The sequence below is a fragment of the Sorex araneus genome, chromosome X, assembly GCF_027595985.1.
Source record: "Sorex araneus isolate mSorAra2 chromosome X, mSorAra2.pri, whole genome shotgun sequence".
NCBI classification, from domain to species: Eukaryota; Metazoa; Chordata; class Mammalia; order Eulipotyphla; family Soricidae; genus Sorex; species Sorex araneus.
In genome coordinates this window covers 262,830,558-262,849,636 of record NC_073313.1, presented here as the reverse complement: position 1 = coordinate 262,849,636, position 19,079 = coordinate 262,830,558, and the positions used below count along the sequence as shown (strand labels likewise).

General features: G+C 43.8%; 1 protein-coding gene across 1 annotated transcript in view; it reads left to right on the top strand.

The window, feature by feature from the left end:
- The window catches only part of PID1 (phosphotyrosine interaction domain containing 1), a 253,814-nt gene that overhangs the window by 118,750 nt on the left and 115,985 nt on the right, over positions 1-19,079 (top strand). The window contains exon 2 of the mRNA XM_055122973.1: positions 1,227-1,373. Coding sequence (XP_054978948.1) covers positions 1,227-1,373 — 147 coding nt within the window. The remainder of the gene's footprint in view (positions 1-1,226; positions 1,374-19,079) is intronic.

Below are 19,079 nucleotides of genomic sequence, written 5' to 3'. Positions count from 1 at the left end.
GGATGTGGCATTTTTCTATTAAAAAGAGGAAGAGTTTTAGCAGAGGGGTTGCATGCTCTAGTTGCATTTCAGAAGAATCGCTCTGGACCTGCTGTGGCAATATTCTGGATTAGCATATGGAGGTAAGGCCAGTTTGCAAGAGGTAGAACTAGCTTGGGAACTTCTGTGTTGGTCCAAAGAAGGGTCTGGAGTGGGTTTTATAGATAGTGCTAATTAAATACGGTGAAATTATAGGTATACTTAAAGATTTGTGGCAGCAAGAGATGTACATAGACTGGATATATATTTTCACAAGGGGATCAAATGGTCCAGAGGCAGTAAATTTCCTCAAGTTTCATAGCCAATGCGTCACAGAACTAGGGGAGATAGGGTTGGGATTGGAGTCTTGTTTTGTGTCTCATTGGTTCTTTCTTTTTTTTTAATCTCTAAACTTTTGCCAGATATTTTCTATAACATATTCCTTTTAGTTAGCTGAATTATTTATCTATTTTTAAGACATGTATACACACTAGAGCAATAGCACAGCGGGACTGGAGCAATAGCACAGCAGGTAGGGCGTTTGCCTTGCATGAGGCTGACCCAGGTTTGGTTCCTCCGTCCCTCTCTGAGAGCCTGGCAAGCTACCGAGAGTATCTCATCCACACAGCAGAGCCTGGAAAGCTACCCGTGGCGTATTCGATATGCCAAAAACAGTAACAGCAAAGTCTCACATTGGAGACATTACTGGTGCCTGCTTGAGCAAATTGATGAACGACGGGACGACAGTGCTACGGTGTAATAGTATACACACATTGATTAGGGGGTCACAACCTGATTATACTCAGGCTTACATTGGCTCTGCGGTCAGGAATCACTCCTGGTGGGCTCAGGGGACTATATAGGATGCAAAGGGTGAATCTAGGTCAGCCAAATGCAAGACAAGTACCTTACCTGCTGTACTATCTCCCCGGTGCTCTACTTTTGGGATCTCATCTATCCATATTATCTTGAGAAGAGCTTCTGAGACCCAGGTCTTGGGTGACTCTCCCTCTTTTTTGTCAGAGTCTGTGTTTCCTCAAGCGATGCCTCGACCAAATTTCACCCTCTCTTTTACTCTCTCTTAGCCTCGTCTCACACAGCAAGAGTTATGAAAGCAGAGGTTTTACCACTGGGTGGAATATCCACTCAGACCCTAGACGATTCCCAGTGAGGTCGCTAAATTCGGTTCCTTTCCTTCCACTTTGCAGCACTTTCAGACCATGTTGAAGTCTAAGTTGAATGTCCTGACACTGAAGAAGGAGCCTCTTCCGGCGGTGATCTTCCACGAGCCGGAGGCCATCGAGCTGTGTACCACCACCCCTCTCATGAAGACCAGGACACACAGCGGCTGCAAGGTATGTAGTGTGGGGAACAGAGCTAGGAGAGGACCCACACCATGAACCCAGGGAGGGGATGGTCAGTGGCCCCAGAGCCTGCTTTACTTTTCTTACGAACATAGCACACGTGAGACTTTGGGGATTAACAGGAATGTGTGAACAAAAACGCGTTCTCACTGTAGTTTTTGTAGCCCAGTGTCACTTTGGGCTTCCAAAGAGATGCTCTGGTCTTAATGATAATCCTTCCCTGTATACTTGCCATCTGAATACAACAAAAAAAATTTAATAAAGAGGAGAACAACACACACTTTCCCAAGGTTTGTTCATCACTGAGACCTGTGCAGAAAAGTTGGCAATTTTTGGTTTTGTTTTGGCTCTTGAAATTTTTCCTAGGATGTATACCTCAGGATTCATTAAAAGCAATTTTTGTTTATGTAAATGTAATGTCAACTGGGAAGCAAAGTTGGAAAAATAATGTCTAAATTTTATTAAGTTGTTGGATCCCTTTTTTTATATAAGTTGATGAATCTAGTAATTGATGTTGAGGTTACAAAGAAAATCTCTTGTATATATTTTTCATAAGTAATTTGTTTTGCATAGTGAAAGTAAATTAAAGAAAGGCAGGATCCATATAAACTCTTGTTATGCTCCCTTCCTTACGGCTTTTTTAGGTTTGAGAAATAACAATCCATTGACCTTTATTTGCCAGAATATTCTATCCCCTCTTCCATTCTGGAATCTCTGGGATAGGATTTGGTGATGGTATCATGTACCAAACCTCACCCATGCTGGTTCATTCCAGAAATACACCTCATCTAGGCTCTGTGGCAGTGGGGGTGTGGGGCTGGGGGGCTAGAGGGCTCGGGATAGCATGATCAAGGCTCTCCAATATTCTTAGGAAGTTTCAATGCTAGCAGGAGAAGAAGAGAGGAGGAAACACAGGCCAACAGGCTTGGGTTTAAAAAAGCCAGTCTGTTAAGAAATTGTGGAAGAAGTTTTTGGCAGAATGGACAAGGAGGGCTATTTCTTTAGGGTAAAAAAGGATCTTGGTGCATTCTATTTAATCTTTTACTTCTTTTGTTGGCTGAGCTTCTATGATATTGTTAATGCTGATTTCCTGTGTATACAATTACAACACCATATCCATCACCGGTGTACCTACATCTCTCCTCCAAGGACCCCAGTGTCTCTCCTTTTCACCCCGTCTACACACACACACACACACACACACACACACACACACACACACCATCTCAGTTGTATGGATCACTTCCCCTGTTGTCTTTTTTGGGTTCATTGGGACTCCCTTTCCATGTATCTTTAAGTCTCACATATGAATGAGAGAGATCATGCTGTATCCATGCCTTTCCTTCTAATTGATGTCACTCGGCACGATATTCACTAGATCCATCCATGTTGTGGCAAATTGTATGATTTTATTCTGTCTCAGAGCTGCATAACATTGCACTGTGTATATGTACGCTACCACTGCTTGGTCCATAGTTGGCCACTTGGTCTTGGTGCTTCTCAGAATGGCCTGGAGCATCCAGGACCGGGGACAAGGGGAGTTTGTATCGAGTGGCCAAGGGCAAGGGGAAGGATGGGCAGGGTCTGGTTTTAGGAGTCTCATCTTTGTGACAGGGATTTGGGATTTTGTTTTAATTATTATGGCAATCCCCTCGGGGGATTTTAAGGCAAGTGAATTATATGACTTCAGGTACCAAACCCAGAACAATTTACTGAGCAAAGATAAACTTCTGGGCTTCCAAATGGCAGTTGTAGTGGCTCTTTGTAGACCTCCAGAGAATAGATTTCCAAAATGGGCTGTGCGTCCCAGAGCCGTACTTTGGTTGAATTGATAATGATGGGAATTATAAAATGCTCCAGTACTAAAATGAAAGATCAAATTGTGTTAGAGATTTCTTATTTGTTTTGAATTGTGCCGATGGGGGTAGATGGTTCCCCTAAACCAGACTGGAGTCAATAGTGATAAGTAGAAGGAGGGAGTTTTAATTAAGTGCATGGAGTAGATTTAAATAGGAAGAAAAGAAAAATGCAGTCGCAGAGTAAAAAAGACCTTGGGTTTGTTGCTTGGCAGACAGGTAGATAAAGACAGGGTTGCTAGGATAATAATAATAAAAAAAGAAAAAGATGATTTTTCTGCAAAGGAATATGCGATTCACAGAGTAAAATTTTCCCTGTATCCCCTCGAAGGTCATTTTCATTACTTTTTCTTATAAAAAGATGTTGGAAAAAAATAGAAGGGATCCAGCAGCGCTCCCCAGAGGGAGGCCAGCTGCCCGCCATTTGTCCCCGGGACTCGCTAGACCAGGGGGCGTCAGCCCTGGTTTCCGCCCCGCACAGGGCTCAGAGCATCTGTCTGCAAGGTGAAAACACATTCCACCAGGCTGTAAAACATTTATGAACTCTCCAACCCCACCGACCGCGCGAGGAGCGCCAGGCAGCAAGGAGCCTACTCCTGAAGCCGGGCTTCCGTGCCAAGACCTCTCGAGGGGCTTTCTGATTTCACGATCCCCTTCGAAGAGAGCAAACTGCCCGTGGGTCATCCTTCAAGTTGTCTGCTTCTGTGCTGTGCTTTCCGCTCCTTAACTCTCGAAGCGCTGGAGCATCCAGCCCGCTCATTCTCCCGACCTCCTCTCCTGCATCTTTGCACTCATATTCTTCTGCTTAAAACGACTTTATTTTGGCATTAGTGACTGGAAACTCCAAAAGGCCCCCTTCGTCCCCCCACTGTTCCCCTGCGGGGACAAAGTGCAGTGTTTTCCTCGGGTTCTTGCGACTCCCTTAGCTCGCCCCATGCCAGCTGCAGAGAGGGAAGCTCGCGGAGGCTCCTGGCTGCCGGGAATAATGAACACAATGTCCCCGGCTCCAGCTGCAGGCCTAGCTCGCTCCGCTGCCTGCACACAGGACCCGTTCTCTGGGCCCAGCAGCTCTCCAGTGAGTCGGGGGCCTGTGTAACCTTAGCTCCGGGGAGGGAGAGCAGGCCAAGGGGAGGAAGGAGAGGGGAGTTGAAAATGGTGGTGGGGAGCAGCATGGGAGCATAGCTCGACCCCCCAGTTCCCTCTGATCTGTATTCTCCACGGGTCCCCCGGGAGCCCGCCTGCCAGCCTATTCATGCCACGGGCAGCTGCCTCTTTTCTTTGTGTGTTCTCCTCTATGGCTGCCACTTTCATTTATTTTTTTTTTAAATCTGGGGTGGGCTTATTTAATGGACACCGCCCCCCCCTCCACCCTGGGCTCTGGATGGCGTGGAAATGCTTTTTCTCCTCAGCCCTGGGGGTGATGCTCCTTGGCTTCTCAGAGGCTGGAACCCACTTGGCTGCCTGTGGCTTCTCAGCCCACACTGCTGTTTGGCGCCCGGACATCCTCCCACTGGGTACTGTCTTGTGACCAAAAGTTTATGAGTCACTCAAGTCCTATCTAGTCCTTGCCCTCCTGGAAAAAAAAGAGGCAGATGTGGAGGTCATGTCAAGTGAAGGAATGGCCACGCAGGAAGAGTAAGATGAGCATGAAACTGGGAAATCCTGTATGCCCCGGAACCCCCTAGAGGCATATTTCTGTCCCTTCTTTCAAGACAGCTCACTTTGGGCATGCAGCTGAGAGGGGGCACTGGGAGCCTTTGCCATCAGATAGACTATGCCATTCACGGAGCAGGTGGTGACCCATTGGTGTTTGGAGTTGGAGGACCCGAACCCCTGTGAGATGTATAGGGAGGAAGGGCAAGGCAAGTGCCAAGAATAGAGCCACACTCAGGGCAAGGGGAGAGATGGGATGGAAAATGGTGTTTAGAGACCGCTGTGCCCCGTCTCTATAATGCACGGGAGCCCTGCTGTCCATGCCCTCGCCTTGGGAAGCATCAATCTTTGGGCACTTGATTCCTTTGTAGACCTATTCACCAGGCTTCTCAAAGCCTTTGCACCTGGTGACAATAGTGATGCCAGGATGGAGAAAAATGGTGATACTGCAGAGATGGTAGAATAGTGAAGAGCTGGTGTTCGAGAGGACGTTGTGTCTTGCGTCTGCCCCGTCATATTCTGGCCTCTCCCCTTCCTTTGCATGACCTGTTTGGGCTTCTGGTGTCCTCGTCGTTATTCTGTAGTTGGGTCAGTATCAGCACCTCCGTCCTGTCCCCCTTCAGTGGAGAGGCACCCCACCACATCAGGCTCTTAGTTCTCAGACCTCACCTCCCACTGAGTGCGAGAGACGCTGTAATAAGGACTGCCGAAGTCCTTGCTGCCCTGCATATTTATGTGGGCACAACCCGTCTGACCAATCACTAGGAAGGAAAGAGGTAGTCCTGTCCATGACCATCTGACTTCTTGCCAGCACTCTTTTTCTTTTTTTTGAGATTCTTGGCATTGAAGAGGGGCAGCCCGAAGCCCCCAGACTCAGGGAGGGTCTAGTGAAGGACAGTTTGGTGAGGCTGAGAAGAGAAGTTTCTGAGCTGAAGAGTGAACAGGCAATGTTCCAATTCTGTGATTTCGTGCATATGTAAAATATGTTCCAAGGGAATTGCAGCAAAGAGCTCCTGATTTGAATTTCAATAGATTTAAAATTGGTGCCACTGGTATCTATGTTTGTACTTATATCTTTGTTTATAGGATCAGGTGTGATTGTAATTGGAAACGTAATTATGTTTGCTCATTTTATTCTCATTTACCCCACACCCCCCTCCAGCCCACTAAAGGAAGGGAGAAAGTTGATCGTGTGATGTAGTCTCTTTATGGATGAATTCTTTTTTAAAAAATTTAATTGAATTTAATTTTTAAATTTTATTGGATGAATTTTTGCTGTCCTTACTTGTCTTAAATCATTTGGGGCATTCTATGAATCCAATTATAGAGATTTGATTCCTGTGAAGTGCTTTTAATTTTGCTGTCGACTGCATACAAATAAAAGAATATTAATATATTGTGACCCAGACCCATCATCTTTATTGATTATCATTGTCCTCTGAATTCAGAGTTAGTAATGGCGAATTATAATGAATTTTCTCTTCTTAGTCTCCTCTGCAGCCAATTAAAGCATTTTCTCTTCCACTCACCTCCCTAAGTGTATAGGAAGGTTAAAGTTGCTTCGAGCTAACATCATTTACTGAAAAAACTTTCATTTTTCTGAAACTTTTATGCCATTAATTCTGAAGTGTTCCTCCTTTCCTCCGTCCCTTCCGCTACCAGAACATAAGGTTACTCTCAGGATATTGTAAGTGTTATTTGGGACAGAGAGAAACATGCATTTTGCTTACTCTGGGTTTGAACAAAACAAATCTAACCTGAATGGGCTCAAATCAACCGCAATCTGGCCGCTTTTGAACCTGCCAATTCCAGCAGGAGGGTTGAATTTCAGATGTACCCAGGTGTTCCTTTGGAATCTGCTCCACTTCGTTAGTCTTGCTCATTCCTGCTTGCCCCAGACTTGTTCTTAGTCTCGATTCTCTTGCAGACACAGTTCCCGCACATGTGTTGAATGAGGAAGCTGTGTCTCATGCTCCATGCTTTGCCCGAGACAGACTCTGCCCAGATGAGATGTCAGCCTGAGCACTGTCTCGAAAAGATACTTGTAGTTGGAGAATCGAGTGGACTTGACCTCATGGAAGCGTTTACTTCTAGATTGTGAGGGAAATCCATTTCCAGATTTCTGACAGAGTAATCTGAGTATTGTCGGGGAGAGGGAAAGCAATGCAGGAGAGGCACCCAAAGTGGCCCTACCTCAAGAGATTTTGTGAGCTCGAGGGACACAAATGCTACCTGGAGACCGAACGGGTGGCCAGGCAGTGTTCAGGGTCCTTGTGGAGCAGAGCTGGGTGCTGGTCCTTCCCTGCTGTAGCCATCACCATGGCCGTGAGCTGTTACTTCCTTGTTATCTCTGTGGAGCTGAGAGGACCCTCAGTTTTGGTGCAAACTACTCTTGGGGCCCTACACAGCAGATCATCTTGAGCAGCTATTAGCTGCCATGTGGATTTGACAGAGAGCAAGCATGAGGGGCTCCAATTTGTTCCTCACAAATGTATTCCTTTCCCTCTCTCACTCTCGCTCAGCTCTTGTTCACCTCCCATCGTTAAAAGATATTCTTGAATATTGTGTGTATGATGTGGAACCAGGTACAGTTACTGATGGGGGTGGAGGGCCAGCATGGGTCGGGGAGAAGAACAAGCCACAGGTCACTGAGATCCCTGTTGGAGCTTATCTACCCAAGAACTCCTCTTAGTTTGGAGAAGGGCAGCGTCGGGCCCGCTGGAAGATTCAGAAGCTTCTCAGACTTTATCCTCTGGCTGACTTTTCCCACAATCATCTACCCCCACCATTCCTCAATAAACCCCAACCCCAGGCTAAGAGCCAGATGGATTTTGAGGCAAGTCCGCCTCTTTTCAGGTTGCTTGTTCCTGAGCCAACCACTTATCTCACACCAACTCTTTTCCCTTGAGTATTGGCCTTTGTATGGAGAGCACCCAACCTTGGGTTCAAGAGCAATTTGGCCTCCCAGAGGTTAAGGGACTTCTGTCTTTCCAGTGGGGAGGATGTTGTTTCCTGGAGAAGGGGTGGGCTACACTTCCCTTCTCCCCTGTTCGGACATTTCACTCCAGAGTTTTGATTTGGCAACGCATGGTGGAAGGTCAGATGAGAGAAAGGGAAGCAGGCTTTCGGAGGAGAAAATGGACTCACTTGGGAGCAAGCCCCAAAGGGCCTCCTGCTGAGGGTGCTTGGCACTTTGTCGATGTCCTGTCGAAGATGGATCTGTGACAAAAGGACAGAGCGAGACAGGCAAACACGTCACAGATGACACGTGCAGACACACACCCAGCACTGCTATTTCAGGACCAGGGAGAGCAAACAGAGTCATAGCTAAGGAACTTTCTGGAAACCCAGGGAAGGAGGGAGCTTCTCCCCACTAGGCACTAAACCCCCTCAACTCTGCCCTTCCTCTTAACCCCTTGCATGTCAGCCCCTGAAAGTATGCCTGACTGGGGACCACCGAAGCCTGCCATTCTTGATTTAGCATCCGTTTCAGTCTACTGGAGACACAAATGGCCCAGGCTCTTGCTGTGGAACCTGGTTGTTGGATTTGTGGGTTTTGTGTACATATCTTGTCCGTGAGTTCTCGTCCCTCATTTCAGATTCTGCACTTTTGTTTTCCTATCGTCAGCCAGGGCTGACTTCTTCATCCATGGTGAGTTTATGTGAGTTGTTGCATAATGGAAATGTTCATATTGTGAGCTGCCTTCACTATAGCTGCTGAGAGCGTTGAGACTGTACGTCATCCTTCTGATGTGATTGTTGAGTTAGGCTATAGGCTTCTACATGCGATCACTTTTCCCTGTTATTCAGGGTCCAGTAAAGATATTTACCCTAAATAAGCGATGCTCTGAGGATACTTTTAAACTCTTTATTCCCTAGTGAATCACTCATGGTGAGGGATGTGGCTGAAAATGTCCATTTTAATCTAAAGATCTAGATTTGGCATAAAAGCTTCACCTCTGGGCCATTGTCAGCAATGGATGCTTCCTGTGGTTCCAAATTTGTAATCTCAATCGCTTACTTCACTCCTTGCCATTAAAACTCTTGGGAGAACCACAGAGATTCATTAGTGAAAAACAAGAAACAATATATTATAACATTTTTGTTCCACCATGAAATGAAAAATGGTAGTCATTAGAAATTCTCTTGTAGAAATCATTCCAATGTGGAAAATGTTCACGGTAGTTTAAATGAATAGGAAAAAAAAAGCTGGTTGCAAAGTGTTATTAGGGTTCTATTTTTGTAAAAATGAAATAAAAATAAAATATTTATATGCAGATATTCATAATGGAAATCTCACACTAAAATGTGAACGAAGTGGTCCCTAGGTAGTAGGTTTATGGGCAAAACTTTTGATTCCTAATTTTTTGTTGCCTTATAAATTTTCAGCATAGAGCAATTATTACTTGGGTAATTGTTTAAGAACACAATAAGGACAAAAGTTTCTTTATATGAGAGGTTACCTGGAGACCTATCTGGAAGATACTGCAGCTTAAATGGGGCATTTGGGGTAGTTCCTCCTTGCTAGCCACTGGCCCCACCGGATTTGTTTCTTCCTCTTTATCCATATCAGAATTTTTGTTTTGCTTTAGTTTCGGGGCTTACGTGAGTGTGCTCAGGTCTTCCTCCAAGCTCTGCTTTCAGGGATCACTCCTGGTGGCACTCAGAGGGCCTCATGTGGTACTGGGTTCGAACCTAGGTTACCTGCATGCAAGACAAGTGCTCCACCCCGCTGTACTTACACTTGCCCTCCCAAACTAGAAGTTGCACACGCTCTTCATCTCATTTGTGATCTGTCTGGTGCGTTTCACTTGTAGACTTACTTGTAGACTTACTCAATGGCATTGGTGTGGATCCTCTGCCAATTTGCTAAGACCCACCTTAGCACCAACCTGAGTGCTTTGTACAACAGAATTGTATTCGTTGACAGTTCTGGAGACCAGAAGCTCAAACTCAGTATCCCCAGGGATGAAATCAGATTGTCAGCCAGCAGTGCAGTGAGCGCAGGGGAGGGCTGGCTTTTTCTCTTCCCTTTAGGGTGGCTGCACACATTCCTTGTCCTGTGGCCACACCACCCTTTCTGTGGCTTTGCCTTCTCATCTTTTGTGCTGGTCTCTTCTGAGAACATTGTCATCAGATTTAGTGTTCTCTGGATAACCCAGGATAATAAGATTCTTAATTTAGTCAAATCTGCAAAGACATTGTTTCCATATGTGGAAACAGTTCAAACTTTAGGGGTTAGGACCTAATAACCAGGGGTCTATTATTCGGTGGGCTCTAGAAGGTTTCTAATAAGTGGGAGTTCTAGAAATATAAGAACTTTCAAGCAAAGATGAACACAACACTCAGAGTTAATCAGCTACTTTAAGCGTATTATTATTATTATTATTATTTTGCTTTTTGTGTCACACCTGGCAATGCACAGGGGTTACTCCTGGCTCTATACTCAAGAATTACTCCTCACGGTGTTCAGGGGACCATATGGGATGCTGGGAATCGAACCAGGGTAGGCCGCATGCAAGGCAAACGCCCTACCCACTGTGCTATCGTTCCAGCCCCTAGTGTATTATCATTTTTAAACCTAAGGAAAATCATTGTAATTCAGAAAATTACTTAAAGTAGAATAATAAGGAGAATGGTCTATAGACGAATCTTCTATATATTTTTATTTGCTACTTTATTAAAAAAATTTTTTTTGCTACAATTGAGCGGAATTGGCTTAGTGAACAATGTTTTAAAAGTGCTAAAATTTTATCCCAAAGAATGTGGATAATGTTTTTTTTTCCCACTATTTCCAACACATCTTTAAGGTTAATTCTAAAAGTGATGTGAAAAATGTTGCATATCAGTTTTTTATTAGAATGTTATTTCTTCCCCTTTTGACCTCTTGTTTAGACACTTTGTCTTAAAACAACTTACTGATTTAGTTATGAAAATTTACTTTCATCACCTAAATTTGGAGTTTATTTATTTTAACAATATTAATTATCTGCATGTTTTCTTGGATAAAATTTAGTTCCTCTGTGGTCAACTTCATTTATTAGGAGACCTACAAAGATACCACACAGAAAACCAATTAACTTGGTAAAAAAATCATTAATAATCTCTGTTTCTTACCAGCAGAGCTTGTTAGAGATGGATAAAAGGTTATAGTAATATGGGGCTGGAGCGATAGCACAGTGGGTAGGGCGTTTGCCTTGCACGCGGCCGACCCGGGTTCGATCCCCAGCATCCCATATGGTCCCCTGAGCACCGCCAGGAGTAACTCCTGAGTGCAAAGCCAGGAGTAACCCCTGTGCATCGCCGGGTGAGACCCAAAAAGCAAACAAAACAAAACAAAAAAAAGGTTATAGTAATATGATAAATTCAAACTAGTATCTGGTTTCTGCAAAATAATGCCTACCTATAAATGTTAATATTAAAAACCTCAAATTTATATATACATTTTCCACTTAACATTATTTGTTATGTCATTTTCCCTAAATTTTAAATTTATCTTTAGAATCATATCTTTACCAAATAAATAAAATATTGTAGCAATGTTCAACTTGGTATAATAGGACTTAAAGTATTATTTATTTAATTAAAAAAGTAAGCCTTAATTAGAAAACATTGGACTGAATACAAACTCACATAAACCTGGTCTTTTTTGCAAGTAAGTTTTAAATTTTATCAAAATGATGACTGCGTAGATCTTTTTTAAAAATCACAATGAGGGGCTGGAGTAATAGTACAGCAGGTAAGGCATTTGCCTTGCACTCAGCCAACCCAGGTTCGATTCCCATATGGTCCCATATGGTGCCTTATGGTCCCCTAAGAATCACCAGAAGTAATTCCTGAGTGCAAAGCCAGGAGAAAGCCTGTGCATCACCGGGTGTGACCCAAAAAGCAAAAAATAAAATAAAAGTAAAATTAAAATTATAATGAAAAATGAGGCTGAGCTATGCTGTTAACCCTCCTTCACATACCATCTGCTACCTGAGGAGCAGCAGCAATTATTTCAGCAATGTTTTCTAATGTTTACTTCATCCTTTCAAATACTACGTTTTCACCTATTTGAAAAATGATTTTAGCCTATTTTGGTAGATTGAAGTCAATGCTAGTCTATCCTGCTTTCCTCCCTCATCTTCCTGATAATTACTTATGAAATATTTAGAGTGGGGAGGGTTTGGGCCACACCTGATGATGCTCAGGATTGACTCCCACTTCTGTGCTCAGGGCTAACTCTTGGCTCTGTGCTGAAGATCGACTTCTGGCTGCTCAGGGCTGACTCCTGGCTCTGTGCTCAGGCCTGACTCTTGGCTCTGTGCTCAGGCCTGACTCCTGACTCTGTGATCATGGCTGACTGCAGGAAGTACCTGGGGGAGCAGACGTGGGGCTGGTGATTGAATGGGGTCCTTTGCAAGTGAGGCCAACACTTATCTCCTGAACTATCTCTCCCTCCCACTAAGTCAGAACCTGTGCTGACTGAGGAAGAGTCATTTGAAACAAGATGAAGTAAGAGTCATTTGAAGTCATGAAATTTGCCTGTAAATTGATGGACATGGAGAGTATAATGCTGACTGAAACGAGTCAGAAGGGGAGGGAAAGACATAGAATGACTGCATTCATTTGTGATAACTCATATATACATCACTGCATCATTGTATCACTGTCATCCCGTTGTTCATGCATTTGCTCGAGTGGGCACCAGTAACATCTCCATTTGTCCCAGCCCTGAGACTTTAGCAGCTTCTCCTTACTCATCTTTCCAAATGACTGGAGGCTCTTTCAGGGTCAGGGGAATGAGACCTTTTATATTTGGAGTATTGAATATGCCACAGGGAGCTTGCCACGCTCTTCCGTGTAGGTGGGATACTCTCGGTAGCTTGCCGGCTCTCCAAGAGGGATGGGGAATGTATATCAGAGAATACAAGCGAGTGTGTTAAAACCAAACACATGTGCGCTGCTTTAGGCCCATCAGTGGGCTAGACTAGACTATAAGAGGCCTTGCACGTAAGTCTGTAACGATACCCCCATGGTGATTCACTAATAAAGAAATTAAAAAAAAAAAAAGAGACCTTTTGGCCTCGAGCTTTTCCAGGAACTTTGTTTTATAGTCTCTGGATCTTGGCCATTGACATGGCTCCTGGGGCAATTTGTGGGTGTGACTGCCAAGCTACTGGAAAATGGAGGGTCTGGGTGGAGGAGGCCCAGTCCTGATCCGAGCAGGCTTGGAGATCTCAGCCCCGGGTCCCGCATGCCTGGGCTCCTCTGCCGGTTCCTTCCTGCATGAGGTTCATCCAAGTGTGTGGAGAGTGGCCTTGAGCATGGCTGTGGCTCGATTTCGGAGGTTTTTGGATGCTGGGGCTCTGCTTGGGGCAGGGAGGGAAACTCAACCCGCCCCCCCTCCTAGGGACACTGGTGAAGAAAGCCTGGCATGGGGATAGGAGATTCGGCCATATATATACATATATACATATATATATATACATACATGTGTTTATACACACATATATACATACACACATATATTTGTATATATATGTATATAAAGACTAATATCCAAGGCCAGGGTAAACAGGGCCTAGGAAGACTGATCAGTGGTTGGACTCACGACAAGTGTGTAAGTGTGTGGGGGGCAGAAGGTAGGTAAGGTAGAGAAGAGACCAGTATGACAATAACAGCTGGAAATGATCATGCTGGACAAAAACTGGGTGTTAAAAGTAGGTAAAGCTAACCTCCTGGTACTTATTTCTACTATTCTTGGATATTAGTCTCCTACTCTGTTATTTTATATTCCACCGATGAGTACAATCTTTCTATGTCTGTCCCTCTCTTTCTGACTCATTCCACTTAGCATGATACTTTTCATGTCTATCCACTTATATGCAAAGTTCATGACTTCATTTTTTCTAACGGCTGCATAGTATTCCATTGTATAAATGTACCAGAGTTTCTTTAACCAGTCATCTGTTCTCTGGCACTCGGTTTTTTTCCAGATTCTGGCTACTGTAAACAGTGCTGTGATGTTGGCTCCATGGCTTGGAAGCTGTTCTCACATGCTGGGGAAAGAGGCAGCTCAGATAGAGAAGGGAACACCAAGTAAAATGTGGTTGGAGATCCCACACGGGAAGGGAGACGCATGCTGAAAGTAGACTAGAGACTGAACACAATGGCCACTCAATAGCCCTATTGCAAACCACAACACCCAATTGGAGAGAGAGATCAAAAGGGAATACCTTGCCACAGAGGCAAGGTGGGGTGGAGGGGAGATGGGATTAGGGGGGTGGGAGGGATACTGGGTTTATTGGTGGTGGAGAATGGGCACTGGTGGAGGGATGTGTTTGCGAACATTGTATGAGGGAAAAATAAGCTCGAAAATGTGTAAATCTGTATCTGTACCCTCATTGTGACTCACTAATTAAAGACTAATAATAATAAAGAAGACATATTTACATAGAAAAGTAAAGTGAAAATTATCAGCTACACAGGCGAGGGGGGCGAGGGTGGGAGGGGAGATATACTGGGGTTCTTGGTGGGTGGTGGAATATGTGCACTGGTGAAGGGATGGGTGTTCAACCATTGTATTACTGAGACTTAAGCCTGAATGCTTTGTAACTCTCCACATGGTGATTCAATAAAAATAAAAAAAAATGCCAAAAAAAGAAGAAAAAAGTAGGTAAAGGAATATACCCAGTAACCTTTCAGTATCTGTATTGCAGACCACAATGCCCAGAGAGAGAGAGAGAGGAGAGAGAGAGAGAGAAGAGGCAGGCAGGCTGGGGGGTGATGGGAGGGAACTGGGGACACTGATAATGGGAAATGTGCACTGGTGGAGAAATGGGTATTGGAGCACTGTATGACTGAAACCATGAACAGCTTTGTAAGGGTCCAGCTACTAAAAATTCTTAAACATGTAAAATAAAAGAAAAAGAATAAAAAGCAAAAAAAATCATTTGAAATACCAAGAATGTTGTTCCTAATAGTTTTGAATTATGCATTTTTATTTTTCATTTTTTATATAAATTGTCTCAGTATTTGTGTAGTGTACACATAATTAATTGTCAGATTTGACCTTGGCCCAACAGTAATTGGAGTTCTCAGTGCCGGAGACTGTTCTACTCCTTTGTTCTCCTCCACCTTATTAGCTCCTGCCTCTCTGTCATCTTCGCTGCTGTCACTCCAGTGTTTCTCTCTCGTGGACGCTATTCCCTTCCTTCCACTTTTTATTTTTTCCTTTGTTTTGACTGGAGCACATTTTCAAAGAATACATACAGATTTTCTGTCTGGTTTGTCTGAAAATTCCCTTTTCTTTAATTTTTTTTTAAAATGAAGATAAATGATGACATTACAGGCTCCAGGGTGCATTCTTAAAAATTGATGGCTAGCTTCACTACATTAAATTTTCTCTCTCAAATATCTGGTTCTACATCTTGCTGTGCAATTAGCTCCTTTTTCCTGATTTAGCCATTTCTCAACCCCTTTCCCTGTAATTATTAACTTGATCTCATATTTGTAAGTTTTTAAGGACATAAACACATAATCAAAGCACATATAAATGTTAAGTGTAAAATAAACATAATGAAAATGAAACAAAAAGCTTGCTTTCATTTTATTTTGTTTATGTACCACTTGGGCATGAAATCATACTTTGTTGCATCCTTACCTTTCTGGAAGCCTGGTTGGTTGTAAAAATAATTCTTATTTAGGAGTGTGAAGGCTTTTCTTGTTGATTTCTATTAAATCATGTTACTGCAAGGCGGGCTCAGTGGGTAAGGCACTTGCCTTGCATGAGGCCAACTCCGGTTCAATCTTCTGTACCTTGTAAGGCCCTCTGAGCACTGCCCGGAGTGATTCCTGAGTGTAGAGTCAGGAGGACACCCTGAGAGCCTCTGGGCGTGGCCCTCAAACCAAAACCAAACAAACCTATTACTGCTTTGAAATTCGATCTCATTGATTCAGTCTTTAATATCCTCTTGCTATTTTTTTCTATTTTTTTTATTAGTGAATCATCATAAGATAAAGTTACAGACTTAACAAATTTTCATGCTTGCGTTTCAGTCATACAATGATCAAGTACCCATCCCTCCACCAGTGCCCATTTTCCACCACCAGTCCCAGCATCCCTCCCATCCCCCCTCCCCCCTGCACCATCCCCTTCACCCCACCCTGCCTCTGTGGCAGGGCATTCCGTTTTGCTCTCTCTCTGTCTTCTTTTGGGTGTTTCGGCTTGCTACAGAGGTATTCAGTAGGCATCACTTTTGCAAATGATACCCTCGCCATGTCCCCAGCCACTCTCTGCAAACTTTTGGGCTTTTCTTTCTGTTTTTAATGTTCTGCAGTACTGCTGTGAACATTCATAATTGGTGACTCTTTTTAATATAGAGACTCTTTATTTCTTATTTTTATCTCAAGTAAAATTTTGATATCCTCCCCAATTTTGAAACTGTTTGAGAAATGAGAAAGAGGATACAGATAAGCTGGATTAAAAAAATAGCAGGCCTAGGGCCAGAGAGATAATAGAGATAATAGATAATAGAGAGATAATAGGGAGGGCATTTGCCTTGCACGTGACCAACCCGGGTTCCATCCCCGGCATCCCATATGGTCCCCTGAGCATCATCAAGAGTAATTCCTGAGTGCAGAGCCAGGAGTGACTCTTGATCAGAGTCAGGTATGACCCAAAAAGTAAAAAAAAAAAAAAAAGCAAAATGAAAAACAAAAAAAACCTCAGGCATATTGAACTGGCTATGGAGGTATGGCTCAGATATAGAGACAGGAAGTTTTTCAAAGTTTCCCAGAGTTTGCTGAAACTTCTGGTATGTTCCTCTCCTTTCTACCATTCATTTTGTCCTCCTGTACCTCTTCAGATTTTAAAATGTCCACTCTGGTAATTTAATGAAGTTCTCAGAGGTGATAAATATTAATAGCCAATGTGCCATTTTTGTCTAGAAATCCTTTCTAAGCAGTTTAAACCCGCTCTAAGAGTACTAAGTTTAGCTATTTGTACTGACCTTGCTTTATGGCTTTATTTAAGATGGAAATGGGGATCCTTACCTTGCTTTCACGTTTCAAGAGATATTTATCAAGTCCTCCGAGCTTTCTGAAAGGGCAGTGCAATACAAATAAAATACCCCTTTTACTCAAATACAGGTCCCTTTGGTTTAAAAGGAAAGGTCAGCTCACTGTGAACGGAATGGTGGCAAATACAGCGGAGATTTGAACGTGGCAGTAAATAACCTAGGTCATGAAAAGGCACCCCAGACCAACTCTTAAATAGGAGTAGCTCTTTATTCCTCCATCTCTGAGTGTTTCCACTCTAGACTGGCCCGAAAGTAAATGACAATAAGGTAGACATTAAATAAATAAACAACAGGAACAAAAAGCCTGCTGTGACAACAGGTGCAGATGTGTTCCTTCCTTGGGGTGCTGGATGCTCATTTCTGTGCACTGAAAATATTATACATTCATTTATTGGCAAGAGACACGCTGTCTGGGCTTCTGTGCGTCCCGAGTCCGCTAAATGAGACATTAGTCAGATGGGCGCTTATGAGTCATCCGGCATCTTCCCGAGCCAAATGCAGGAATTATAAAGTCATTAGTCAGGAAGTAATGGGGATGCATGAAGTTGATCATCCTGGGGAACAGAGAGGCTACCTGGTGGGTGAAAAAGCTTCCTGAAATTAGTTTTCCCTCACGCTGATGGATGAACAACTTCTGCTTGGAACCTGGTGTTTGGGGCCCTGATGAGCTCTACTGGAATTCTCGTGTGTCCCCGTCCAGTTGTGCCTGGGATGTGAGGGCCGGCTGGGAAGGTACCGTACACACTACAGCAACACACTGTTCTCTCTCAATTCACTTTCCTCCTCACCCAGAGGCCCACTGACTTGGGTAGCACAGTGCTCCCTCTTCTGTGAGAAGTATGAACTGAATCTGAAAGAAATGATGCATCGGAAATAGACTTTGAAATGTGTCCACGTGCCGTGTTAATTGGCAGACTTCCCATGGACCGTAGTAGTAGTAGTAGTAGGGCCTTCTTTCATAACAATGGCTAGGAAAACAAATTCTACATGGCTTCGCTGATTTCAGTGTGAGCTGACGGGGGCTTCTGAGAGACACTTCGGATCATCAGTTTTCACCCCGGGATAAGGTAGAAAAGACTACGTGTGAGAAGGAGATGCGTCAGCTCAGTGGCTTTTGGTTGATGCCATCTGTGTTTGCCTTCTTTGTGTCTTTGCTCGGCCATTTATTTGTAAGAATCACAGTTGGGTTTATGAAAACCAGACCATGGACGCCCTAACTCCACTGAAATGGGTAGATGTGAACTGAGTTATCGTGAGTGAGAAGTCCATGCCAAGCCCGTTTCATCACAAAACTCACATCCTTGGAAGACCTCTGGTAGCTGTCAGGGGTACCGGTGGACTCTTGCAAGGCTGGTGTCTCTGTGGCAGATGGAAGAATGCTGAATTGACTTTATGTTCTATGATAAAAGCAATTGCAAATAGAATTGAAATATATCCTATCGATCCTTAACTGAGACATTCTCTTGCAGAACTCCCAGGATAACTGTAGGGTCCTTTGTGGAGTTCTGCATGGAAAACATCGAGACTACTTCCTGGCTTGGTAGGGCAACAGCCCAAATAGTTTTCCCACAATTGTTTCAGGAGAAGCAATAGACTAGACAATCTGACCCACATCAGCTTCCTTTCTGGGACCCTTTGTCATAAGTGAGATCTGTCTGGCTGAGTAACAGTCTTAACAGTGGATGGAAAAATAGAATTACCATTTAGCTTTCTTCATTTCTGGCCCAATCCTCCACTGACATTCTATCTCTTAACATGTGGAGATAAGGAAAAAAATCTGAATCACTTATGTGGTTGTTAGAGTCATCAAAATGAAATGCAGGTCATGAAGCTTTGGCTACCCCTCAAACTTTGCTGACAGTCAGCTGCTGGGTGCATTTGCAGAAAGCAGAGTGGACTATCTCAACAGCGGGGGCCGGGCCTTGAGACTTAGGAGATTCAATTTTGCATATATGATTTGGTTTTTTCTTAGGCAATAGCCACAGGGCAGGTTACTGGAAGAGAATGATGATGCTGAAGGATGTTAGCGCGGATGCACTTTCTGAAATGCAGAAAATTCCAAATTGTATGAAAGGTGGAAGTGTGTTTGTGTGTGTTTGTGTATGTGTCTGTGTGTGTGTTTG